The following is a 12191-nucleotide window of genomic DNA, read 5'->3' on the forward strand; positions in this document are numbered from 1 at the left end:
GGCCTCACCAGGGCTGAGTAGAGGGGCAGGATCACCTCCCATGACCTGCTGGAGATGCTCTTCTTAATGCACCCCAGGATCCCACTGGCCTTCTTGGCCACAAGGGCACACTGCTGCCTCATGGTCAACTTGTCGTCCACCATGACACCCAGGTCTTTCTCTGCAGAGCTGCTCTCCAGAAGGTCAGTCCGCAGCCTGTAATGGTGTCTGGGGTTATTCCTCCCCAGGTGCAGGACCTTGCACTTGTCCTTATTGAATTTCATGAGGTTTTTCACCGCCCAGCTGTCCAGTCTGTCCAGGTCCCTCTGGATGGCAGCGCAGCCCTCTGGGGTATCGGCTACTCCTCCCAGTTTGGTATCATCAGCAAACTTGCTGAGGGAGCACTCTGTGCCTTCATCCAGGTCATTGATGAATAAATTGAACAGGACTGGACCAAGGACTGACCCCTGGGAGACCCCACTAGCTAGAGGCCTCCAACTAGACTCTGCACTGCTGATCACCACCCTCTGAGCTCTGCCATCCAGCCAGTTCCTAATCCACCTCGCTGTCCACTCATCTATCCCACACTTCCGGAGCTTGCCCAGGAGGATGTTGTGAGGGAGGGTGTCAAAAACCTTTGTGAAGTCGAGATAGACGACATCCACCACTCTCCCCTCGTCTATCCAGCCGGTCATTTCATCACAGAAGGCTATCAGATTAGTCAAGCAAGATTTCCCCTTGGTGAATCCATGCTGACTACTCTTGAGCACCTTCTTGTCCTCCATGTGCCTGGAGACAACAGCCAGGATGAGCTGTTCCATCACTTTTCCGGGGATGGAGGTGAGACTAACTGGCCTGTAGTTGCCTGGGTCCTCCTTCTTGCCTTTTTTGAAGACTGGCGTGACATTGGCCTTCTTCCAGTCCTCCGGCACCTCTCCCATTCTCCAGGATCTTTCAAAGATGATGGAGAGCGGCTTAGCTATGACCTCTGCCCGCTCACGCAGCACTCTGGGGTGCATCCCATCAGGACCCATGGATTTGTGGGTATCGAGGTTCCTTAGGTGCTCTCTGACCCAATCTTCCTCTACCCAGGGCAAGTCTTCCTCTCTCCAGGCTTCTTCTCTTGTCCCTAGGACCTGGGGCTCTACAGGGCTGCCCTTGGTAAACATTGAAGCAAAGAAGGCATTCAGCAACTCTGCTTTTCCTGTGTTATTCGTAACCAGGGTGCCCATCCCGTCCGCCAGCAGACCCACATTTTCCTTGATCTTCCTTTTGCTGTTCATATATTTGAAGAAGTTTTTCTTGTTATTTTTAACATCCCTTGCCAGATTGCGTTCCAACCGCGCCTTAGCTTTCCTTGTCGCATCTCTGCATTCCCCGAGTACGTTCCTGTATTTCTCCCAGGGGACCTGTCCTTTTTTCCACATTCTGTATACCGTCACCTTCTGCTTGAGCATTCTCACAAGCTCCCTGCTCATCCACGAAGTTCTCCTGCCCCCTCTGCCTGACTTTTTACACACAGGGATGCCCTGTTGCTGGGCGTGGAGGAAGCCCTGCTTGAAAATTAACAGCTCTCTTGGGCCCCCCTACCTTCTAGAGCTCTAGCCCATGGGATTCTTCCGAGGAGGTCTCTGAAGAGGCTAAAGTTGGCCCTCCTGAAGTCCATGATTGCAAGGCTACTTACAGCCCTGCCACCTCCTCGTTGGATCCTGAGCTCTACCAACTCATGGTCACTGCAGCCAAGACTACCCCCCACCTTAACGTCTCCTACAAGTCCCTCCCTATTTGATAGCACGAGGTCCAGTAGCCCACCTCTCCTCGTCGGCTCCTCCACAACCTACGTCAAAAAGTTATCATCAACGCTCTGCAGGAACCTCCAGGACTGCTTCTGCCTGGCTGTGTTGTCCTTCCAGTTGATGTCGGGATAGTTGAAGTCCCCCATGAGAACCAGAGCCTGTGACTGTGAGGCCTCATCAACCTCCTCGTCTTGGTCAGGTGGCCTGTAGCAGACACCCACCACAGTGCCTCCCACATTAGCCTGCCCTCTAATCCTTACCCACAAGCTCTCTACTCTCTCATCCTCCACTCCCAGGTTGAACTCCATGCATTCCAGTTGCTCTCTCACTTAAAGAGCAACTCCACCACCTCTCCTTCCCAGCCTATCCTTCCTAAAGAGCACATAGCCTTCCATGGCAGCGCTCCAGTCATGCGAGCTGTCCCACCATATCTCTGTGATACCAATGAGATCATGTCACTGGGACCACACACAGATCTCCAGTTCGTCCTGCTTATTCCCCATGTTTCGCGCATTGGTGTACAGGCATTTCAGGGAAGTAACCGAGCCTGCAGGTTTCTCAGGAGGGGTGAAAGAGGACCCTCCGCGGTCATTTCCTGTCCTCACTTCCCCACTACCATACTCCCGCTGGAAGCCATCTGACCTAGGCTGTGCGGTACTGTTCGCCGTGTCTGTGTGGCACTCCCCTTCCCCCTTCTTGTCTAGTTTAAAGCCCTCCTAACCAGGTTGGCCAGCCTTTTGGCAGAGACGTGTGCCCCTCTTGCTGAGATGGATCCCATCATTCCCCACTAGCTGGTGGTCATCAAACAGAGTCCCATGGTCGTAGAAGCCAAAACCCTGTTGCCAGGTTCAGCGGCGCAGCCAGTTGTTAAGATGCCATATCCGCCTTCTCCTCCTTGAATCCATTCCCCTTGCTGACAGAATAGAGGAGAACACTACCTGGGCACCTGTACCTTTGATGGCCATCCCTAGGGCTCTGAAGTCTTGCTTGATATCCCTCATTTTCCCCATGGCATCATTAGTGCCCACATGAAACAGTACCAGAGGGTAATAGTCAGACTCCTCAACAAGCCTTGGGAGCCTTTCTGTGACATCCCTTATCTGGGCCCCTGGCAAGGAGCAGACCTCTCTGGGTGAGGGGTCCGGTCTACATATTGGTGCCTCCGTGCCCTGTAGCATGGAGTCACCGACAACGACCACCCGCCGCTTCTTCCGGGTGCTCCTTTTCTCCTTAGGGGGAGCAGCCTTGCAGCATGGACCAGACAGCCCCCTAGATGGGCCTTGGTTCAAGGCCTCCTCTACCTGATCCCCAAGTTCCAGGGCCTCATACCTGTTGGATGTGGTCACAGGTGGAGGTGAGGTGGGCCGTAGAAGGGTTCTTCTGCCACCTTGAGTAGGGACCTGTTTCCATTGTTGATCATCCCTGGATACTGTTAATTCTGCCCCCTCTACCCTATGGCAAGAGAGTACTGGATTTTCTGATTGAATCGGGGAATTATCAGAGTGGCTTTCCTGGGAAGACTGCAGAACGCAGCTCCACCAGTCTATTTCTTTTTCACATTCCCTGATGGCCCTCAGCCGTTCTACCTCCTCCTTTAGCTCCGCCACCAGGCTGAGCAGGTCGTCCACCTGCTCACACCTAAGGCAGGCTGTGTTTTCACCACTCCCCGGTAACATGGAGAGGCTCAGGCATTCCCCACAGCCAGAAACCTGGACCGCTGCATGTTTCTGTGGCGGTTCAGTTTGTGTCGCCACAGTCTTCCCGGCGGAAGCTCTCTGCCTGTGGAAGAAGTGTTTGTGGAAGAATTGTTTGAAAGCAGGAATTGAGAGGAAAACCAGGGCCTAACACAGCTCTGGCATTACAGAGGCCTGCTTGGAGTGATACACAGTTGCCACTTCCAGCATGGTTGGTATGCACAGACTCAGCTCCTCCACGGTTCCCTGGGCAGCACAACCTGCCCTCCTCGCAGCTGCAAAGGGGAGTAACGGAGGACAGATCAGGGTGAAGACACTGCGGCCAAACTCTGTTGCACTCCCTGTGCTGGGCTGCTGATAAGCTGCACAGTGGCTGTCTAATGAGAGATATACGATAACATGTCCGGTGCTGAGCCAGCAAGGGTGGCAAATCACTCCTTTTGAGTGAACTTTGCTTGAACTTTGCTCATTATAATGTGAAAACCATACCTCCATCCCAAAAGTTACCCGCCTCCGAGGTACGACCACCCCTCACTGAGCATGCGCTCTAGATTTTCGGTTGACTGTACCTTGAAATGAAAGCGAGAAACTTTTTCACCGATCTATAACAATATTAAGTATGACTCTAGTCACTCAAGCTCCACCTGAATGTAAATAAAAGTATAAAAGGTGAACTAAGGATGAAAAGTCTGGAAGGGAAGAAACCATCGTAACTCCTGGGTCAGTCGACAGGCTGATGCCCCTTCGCTCCCCTCATGCTGGGACGCTGTCTGAAGAGACTAAGAAGTGAGAGGGAAGAATCCATCATAAATCCTGGATCAGTTGATGCGCTGATCCCCCCTTTCCTCCCCTTGCGTCAGGATGCCGCCTGAGGAGACTCGAGACTGAGAGCCCTCTCCCATCTTCTGGGGTGAGTGATGATTGCACATTTGTACATCAGAGCTAGCTAAAACCCCACGCTCTGGTAGAGAATTTCCTGTACTGACATCCAAAACCTGCTTTGTAAATGTTGCATTTGAATAAATCATACTGTTTGTGAATTCAACTACTTGTTTGGGGGGAGGCGATCGGACCTACAGTTGACAGACTGTTTGTGAATCCGATACTTTTTTTTGATATCTCCTTCCCCCCCGCCCCACCACTACGGCTTTCAAACTGCAACATTTTCACAAAATTGGCGTAGTCGGAAGGATGTCGATAAAGGAATTCCTATGGAGACAGAAATGTGGTCCCTCAGAAGGTGGGGAAGATTGGGCCAGAGATAATTGGTCAGATCCTGAAAAGGTTTTGCAAAGAATGTAGAAATGCCATGCTAAGTTTAAGGACGGCAAAGGCAAGGGTGTTATTTGTGCTATTCTGGGCGGTTGCTTACTTCAGGCACAGAAGGACTATAAAATATTTGAGAAATTGAAATTAGATTATCAAAATAAGAATTCAGAAATTCAACATTTGCAGTATGAATTAGAGAAGGAAAAGAGACGTACCCAGTTACTGGAGCAGCGAATTGAAACAATGCTGATGCAAGCACCCAGACCCCCTAATATGCGGCAAATCAGAAAGTTAATTACTAACACTGAGCCTGAGGACTGGGACAGGGACATATGGGGAGATCCAGATAAAGAGATACAAGAAGAATCCTCAGAATTAGTGGCTGTTCGGCTGCTGATAAAGAATGAAACATCTGAAGGACCCCGAGGTCGGAATCCCCGCACCACAGTTCGGACTACTCCTTATTCAGGTTCAGAATTAGGAGAACTGCAGACTAAATTTTCAAGAAAGCCTGGGGAAACCGAAACTGAATACTTGTGGAGAGTTTCCCTTTCAGGTGGCGACAGATTATTGTTAGACAGAGAAGAATCTTTAGGCTTCTGGGGACCAGGAGTGTTTCTAGATGAGGGGTTCCCAGATGATAATCGATCTATTACTGCTCGAGTTGCTTATTGGGCAGGGGGAATAGATCCCAGAGATCCCAGAGAAAGAGGCGAGCCACTAATAATCAAAGTTAGGGGACTGTCTGGCTTATCAGAGGCAATGCAGAAAGCTGCTTGTATTCAGGCAATGTATGACCAAAGGCGCTTTGATGTTCCGTTAATGGCTCCGGTAGACCCAGTCCACCTAAGGCCCCTTATTAAGGGTCTGCCTGACACAGCAAAGATATATATGCAAAATTTAAAGGAAAGGGTCATTCGGGCCCAGCAGCATAATGATCAGAACCTTCACGCCCCCCCTGCACACGTCCCTATTTGGGCAGAGCTGTTACATGACATGGTGAGTTATGGACGAGAGATGGCATGGTCGGACCTTGAGCCTCTATCAGAACAATCAGGGAGAGGTAGGAAGGTATTTCACACAAGAAAATTGGAGGGTCGACCATACCCAAAACATGAACTGGAACCCTTTCAGGGTCTGCTGGCATCAGTAAATCAAATTAACAGCCCTCTGTGCAATGATTTATGGAGACAAGCATTAGCTTTAGGAGTGCCCCGCGCTATGCTGCAGGGGCAATCCACTAGCTGCATCAGAAAATTGGTTGAAATCCTGGAACGCAGAGCAACTGAATCTCCTCCTCCAAGCAGACAAGACAAGAACTCCCCCTCTCTCCCCGCCTCTGACAGAACAAACAATCCCTTTGCGCCTCTAAGTGAAGAGTTTAGGAGATCAAAAAACTAAGCAATGCGGATTGGGATTCAGGCCGCCCAACCCACATGATACATATTTTTCAATGGTCCAAAAATAAAGAACCCTATATATCAATTCCTGTTGGTCCAAAAAAACTTAGTCTAGAATTTTTGATTGAGACTGGAGCACAGATTAGTGTTCTGAACAAGTTGCAAACAGAATCATTAGGAATTAAACTCTCTCAAAAATTTATTGTGATTAGTGGAGTAACAGGTGCTAAAGAAAAATGCCCACTTGCTAGGACACAATTATGGTTGCCTGGGGAAAAGAGGATGACAGCTGTGGATGTGGTACTAAGTTCACACCCTGGGAACATTCTAGGATACGATGGACTTAGAGGAAAGCGATGGTATCTGCCTAATGGTGTTTGGAATTTTGGAGGAAAGGAGCAGGAAAGCCTAACGGTAGGAGTGCTGGAAGCAACCCATGCCCTGCCCCCATCTCATGTGACCAATGTTCCCCAGTACCCTTTGCCTGCAGCTGCAAAGAAGGGAACAACTGAAGTAATTGTGGACTTAGAAAAGCGAGGCATAATTGGCCGAACACATTCTCCGTATAACTCCCCGGTGTGGCCTGTCAAGAAGCCGGATGGCAAGTGGAGAATGACAATTGATTACCGAAAACTTAATCATAACATCCAAACCCTGCTTTGTAAATGTTGCATTTGAATAAATCATACTGTTTGTGAACTCGACTACTTGTGTGGGGGGAGGCGATCGGACCTACAGTTGACAGACTGTTCGTGAATCCGATACTGCCAGGGTCGAGCTTATAGTGGATCACACTATTCGGGAACTCGATTCGCTCCTAGGGAGGCGATCGGACCTACAGTCCACAGACTGTTTGTGAATTGGATACTTTTTTTTGATATCTCCTCCCCCCCCCCCACCACTACCACTACGGCTTTCAAACTGCAACATTTTCACACTGCCGAGTGGAGACCATGGCTTTACCTGATCTCCCGCTGCTGGAAGAGTCTGAGGAGAAGATTCTTTTCCACGCCTGGGGGGAAACTCCCTGACCCCTGCCTGCACCTCCTGCCCGCACCTCCTGCCTGTGCAAACTGCCGCCCTCCCTGCCGCGCCACGCCCCTTTCTGCCGCGCCACGCCCCTCCCTGCCGCGCCACGCCCCTCCCTGGCGCGCCACGCCCCTCCCTGGCGCGCCACGCCCCTCCCTGCCGCGCCACGCCCCTCCCTCCCTGCCGCGCCCCGCCACGCCCCTCCCTGCCGCGCCACGCCCCTCCCCCCTGCCGCGCCCCGCCACGCCCCTCCCTGCCGCGCCACGCCCCTCCCCCCTGCCGCGCCCCGCCACGCCCCTCCCTGCCGCGCCACGCCCCTCCCCCCTGCCGCGCCACGCCACGCCCCTCCCTGCCGCGCCACGCCCTGTTTGCCCGCTCTGTTCGCCGCGCTCCCTGGGGCAGCTTTTGAATTCCCGCCTGCCCTGGTGGCTCCGCGCCCGCTGAGTCAGAGCCGCCTCTGGCCGGGAGCTCAGCACTGCCCGCACGGGGGTCGGCGCTGGGGCTGCCCCTCGCCCTGTTGTTCGCCTCTAGACAAGGAGCTCCGGCACGAGCGTCCGCTCCAGAGCCCTTCCCTTCGAGATCAGTAAGTGTGATCTCCTAAGATCACTAAGTGTGGTCTTCTAAGTGTGTCTAGAAAATCTAGCTGTGATCATGCCCCAGATTTCTGAATGCACGCCCACTGCATCAAAAGCCACTGCTCTCCTGTGGCTTCTGGACAACATGGAAATCTGGAGAAATTTATGAAGCCTTTGCTAATCGCTGCAATATCATTTCTAGGGGCAGGGAGGAAAGAGAAAAATCATCTCATGTACTTCAGAAACCAAGATGCACATTCACACACACTAGCTTTAGACACCCCATGTTCTTAGAGAGTCAGATTTTTTTTCTCACGGTGTAGTTATATAAGAGGTTAGTAATTTGAAAGCCTGCCTAGAACAAAAGAAATGAAGTTTAAGCTTAAATGTGGAGTTAGATCCTGAATTTACTTATGGATTTTTTTCCAAAAGAGGAGAGAATTCCAGAAGTAACTACCCTCAGACAAGTATCTAGAAAAGAGCTATCCTGCTTCGTGACAAAATTACCCTCTTATGATTTCCATGGGCAAAGAAATGTTAACTCAAGGGATTATGTCATGTTGACATATTTTGTCATCTCTTTTCTCTGGATTTTTTTTCCAGTTATCTCATCTGCTTAAACAATATTAGTGACAGTAGTAGTAATAATGAGAAGGAGCAGTGATATATAATTTTAAATTATCTTGTAAAAGTAAGCTGATTTAGTTTAAGGATAATAGCATTTTTCTTTCTTCAGGTATTGATGGCTTTAAAAGGATTTAACCTGCAGTAGCTCTCCAGAAGAGATTAGGCTGCAGAGCACAAATCTGATTGTTCTTCTGTTTGAACTGGAGGATTTAACAGAGCCCATGAAGGTCTTTCTTGATAATTTAAACATCCAAGTGCCCTCAGGAGTATTGTGAGTCTAATTTAAGAGCCAGCCATTTTCTGTAGTAACATCTAAAAGTGATAAAATACCTGCCTCTTTTTTTTTCATATGAGACACAACTACACATGTGTACATTCAGTATTTCCTAGTCAAGAGTTTTAATAGCAACTTGAGAGATTTTTTATTGTATTTTGTTTTAACATTAGAACTTAGATAATTTAAGAGTATAATTATAAGAGAATGTTGTAAATGCTGCCCGAAATACAAGAATTTCAAAAGCAGCCATTAATTTTGACAGTTAAATTGGTGCACAAAATACAGAAATAAGATAAACAATACAGTATATATGAACCAAATATTATTGTTTCACACAACAAAAATGACATACAGCTGGGTGCCAGGCTGAGGTCCTAGCAAAAATTTTCTCAGACTATTTTTTGCAGCCTTTGTAAAAATAACAACCTTTTTGCCAGATGTTTTGTTGAAGTTAGTTATAGATGTTGAAGTGAGATATCCCCTCTGGAATGATGGCCAGCATCTTTGTAACTAACAGCTTAACTTATGCCTTAGCTTTCCAGCATCCCACTGATTTTCACAGAACTCTATGTCCTCCTTTGGGGCTTTGAAGCTGCAAAAGAAAGTAATGTTTTGTTGGCTTGTGAACAAGTCTGTCAACATCTTCAGACTGTAATTTACAGCATGCTTACTACAGTTTGCTTGGATTGGCACAAACTAGTGTAGACATGTCAGTATTATTAGCAGCAGTAACTGGAGGAGCTAAAATAATAGGGAACTTCATGAGATACCTCGTAAAAATATTTTTGAAGAGTCTTCCTGTGTTCTTCACTCCTCCATCATGTGAGAAAGTATTCTGCTTTTGTTCATTCGCAAACATTATGTTCTGGTAGATAGGTACAGAATATTCTCTACATTAAAAAAATGATATATTTACATATAAATGTATATAATAGTAATTCCCTGTATTATTATTTATATTCTCTCAGAATTCCTTGCTTGCTTTGTCACTCTCTTCTCCCATATGTAAGAATTGGGTTTCTTCACATTTTTTCAAAGATCCTAATCTGTCAGAGGCTAGAAGCCTGAATTCCTACCACCTGTGTCATTTAACTCCTGTGTAACATTCATTTAATGACTTAGCTTTTTATGCATTTACATGGTCTTCAAAGACACATAACATATGCTATTTTCACATGGGTGTTTTGAGATCTAATTAATGTTCCCTTTCGTTTAGCAGTTTCACAAAAGAGCATTTGTATTGTTCAGAATATTGCTGCAAAACTTAAATAATCTTATATACGATTCGTAGACATTTCTTGTGTTATATGAATATCAATAAGAGAAAAAGGATTAAAAAGCTTAATTTCTGCTACAGTAAAAAAGGTATGTGTGTGAAGTCGATACATTACATGAAATGAGGTTATTGTCATTCTGTCAATTCCTTATCCAAGCTATTAAATTCATCCATTGTGTATGAACTGCAGTTTAACTACACTACTTTGGAATTTTAATAGTATCTGTCTTTATAAAAAAACAGTTTTAACAGTATACCTGATAATACAATGCATAAATTTGAAATATCCATTAACAATAAGGAAAATATGACAGTGATGGTCCAAGATAAAGTCTGCAGTCAGATTATAAGGATAGAGTTTTATATCCTGCTACATCAGTAGTTTTCTGACAAGTCACACTCACTGCAACTTCACTGTTCCAGAAGAACACATAAATTTGCAAGGATATTCTGAGAATTTTATCTTTCCAGAGTATTTTCATTTTCTTAAGCAGATTTTTACTGAAATTGTTTCTGTTGATCCTTGATGATTTGTATGAACTTTATTAGGTGCTAACATAGAAAGCATTGCTGCCAGTAATGGAAAATGAGTCTCTGGATCCTTCCATAGTGCTTGAAGTGAATACATGGTTTCTGAAGACTTCAGTTTCCTGTAGTTACCATGCATTCCTTAGTCTGCCTTATTTTAATGGAAGACCTGTACCAAATGCAAATATACAGAATTAGGCAGCAAAAAATTTTCATTGAAAATGCATAACATTGAGAACAAAGCGGTTGATGCACAAGTGTTGTTTTCAATTAACATTCCATGAGTGGAAAGAAAAGGGAGGGAGAGTTAAATCCTAAAAAAAGAGGACTGTTTTGAAAATGAATCTTTACTTTACTAATCACTTTAATTTTGAATTGTTAGATGACTGCCTAAGGCCATAGTAAGTACATTTAGTTCATCCTTTCTAAATGCTTCCTGCTTGCTTTTCCTGTATGTTCAGCAAGCAGCTGGTTGTTCAAAACCTCTTTTGGGATAGTTGATTTTTCAAGTCTAAACATTTGTAGGTCAATAAAACATTTTGTAGCTATGCCATAGACATGGCATCTCTTTTGGAAGCTGTGAACCCTCCTCTCTGTTTCCTTAATGCAACTTTTATCATTTGTGGAGACTCTGTAACAGGATAGGCACTAATGAAGAGTCTAAAAAGATTACTTTCTGGATAATATACATGGTGAACAGCACAGACTAGCAATCTCTTAGGCCAAGTTTTAATGTGTTCACCACCCCCTAGAGACCAGATTAGGCCTTTGCCGGCCAGGCTTGGCTGGTTGTCGGCATCTGCTGCTCCTTGAAAGGGGCTGATCCTCGATGGTGCTGAGTTGCTGTCTTTCAGGTCCCCAGGGCTGGTGATTTTTTATATCTTTTTATATCAATACTTTTCCTCTTAAATCCTAGAGCTGTTAACTGTTGCTGTTTCAAGTCATACTTCCATCTGCTTTTGTTTTCTTATCCTGTGTGATTTTAGCTTGCATGCTTTCTGATGCTGAAACAAGAACTTTCTCAGTAAAACTGAGCCAAAGTTGCACAGAGACTCTGTACTGAATTAGGGCTTGGATCACAGACAGCTGAACCATTTAGCAGAAGGTTACAAAGCAAATATTCAGAGAAAGTTACTGAGAGAAACTTTTTGGTAGATAAAGCAAGAAAACAACAATATCCAAGTCAGATATGGGAAGCAGTCAGTTACTAGTTTCCATACTACCTCTGTGCTTTGTATTGATTTAGTTTTTATCCAATCCAATATGGAATGAGGGAAAAAGACAAGGCTTTGCGTGGTCAGCCAAGGGACACAAATAGGTCCCAAATGGCACATTAAGAGCCTCACACCCTGCTCTGTCTAGTTGCACCAGTGCCTGCAGCAGCTCTGTTCCTGCTCAACTGCCAACCCCCATTGCCTGCACCTTTGGGGCAGTGGGACAGGTCCTGCTGGCACCAGGGACCTCTGCCCACATGGGTCTCTGGGCCACGACGTACCCTTGTAAGAAAGTGTACCAGGGGACCACCTTTCTATAGCAAAGTAGGAATAATGATATGTTTGCTTTTGGAAGGAACTTTGTAGAGTGTTGTGCTTTTTTATTTGTTTTTGTTTTAAAAAAGTGAGCTCTGTAGAAGGAAAGTGCCATGTTAGACCTCAGAACTGCTTTTATATGTAGGTATTACAAGCTTCAGCAAAAATCTGCTAAACTGTTCCAATAACTATTGTGTCTTACAGCAGACCTT

At 46.5% G+C, this 12191-nt stretch overlaps 1 protein-coding gene across 1 annotated transcript; it reads right to left on the minus strand.

Annotated features, from left to right (window-relative positions):
• Positions 1–2623: 2623 nt before the first annotated feature.
• LOC148592107 (uncharacterized) lies at positions 2624–9505 on the minus strand. Its single transcript, XM_088535668.1, has 3 exons — positions 9417–9505; positions 3314–3554; positions 2624–2995 (listed from the first exon to the last, which is right to left on the minus strand). Exons 1-3 carry the CDS (start codon positions 9503–9505, stop codon positions 2624–2626), a joined length of 702 nt encoding a protein of 233 aa, XP_088391794.1.
• Between the last annotated feature and the right edge of the window lie 2686 nt (positions 9506–12191).

Source organism: Tinamus guttatus, unplaced genomic scaffold (genome assembly GCF_059628265.1).
Source record: "Tinamus guttatus ecotype Peru unplaced genomic scaffold, ASM5962826v1 Tinamus_guttatus_pri_ptg000639l, whole genome shotgun sequence".
In the NCBI taxonomy this organism is placed as follows: Eukaryota; Metazoa; Chordata; class Aves; order Tinamiformes; family Tinamidae; genus Tinamus; species Tinamus guttatus.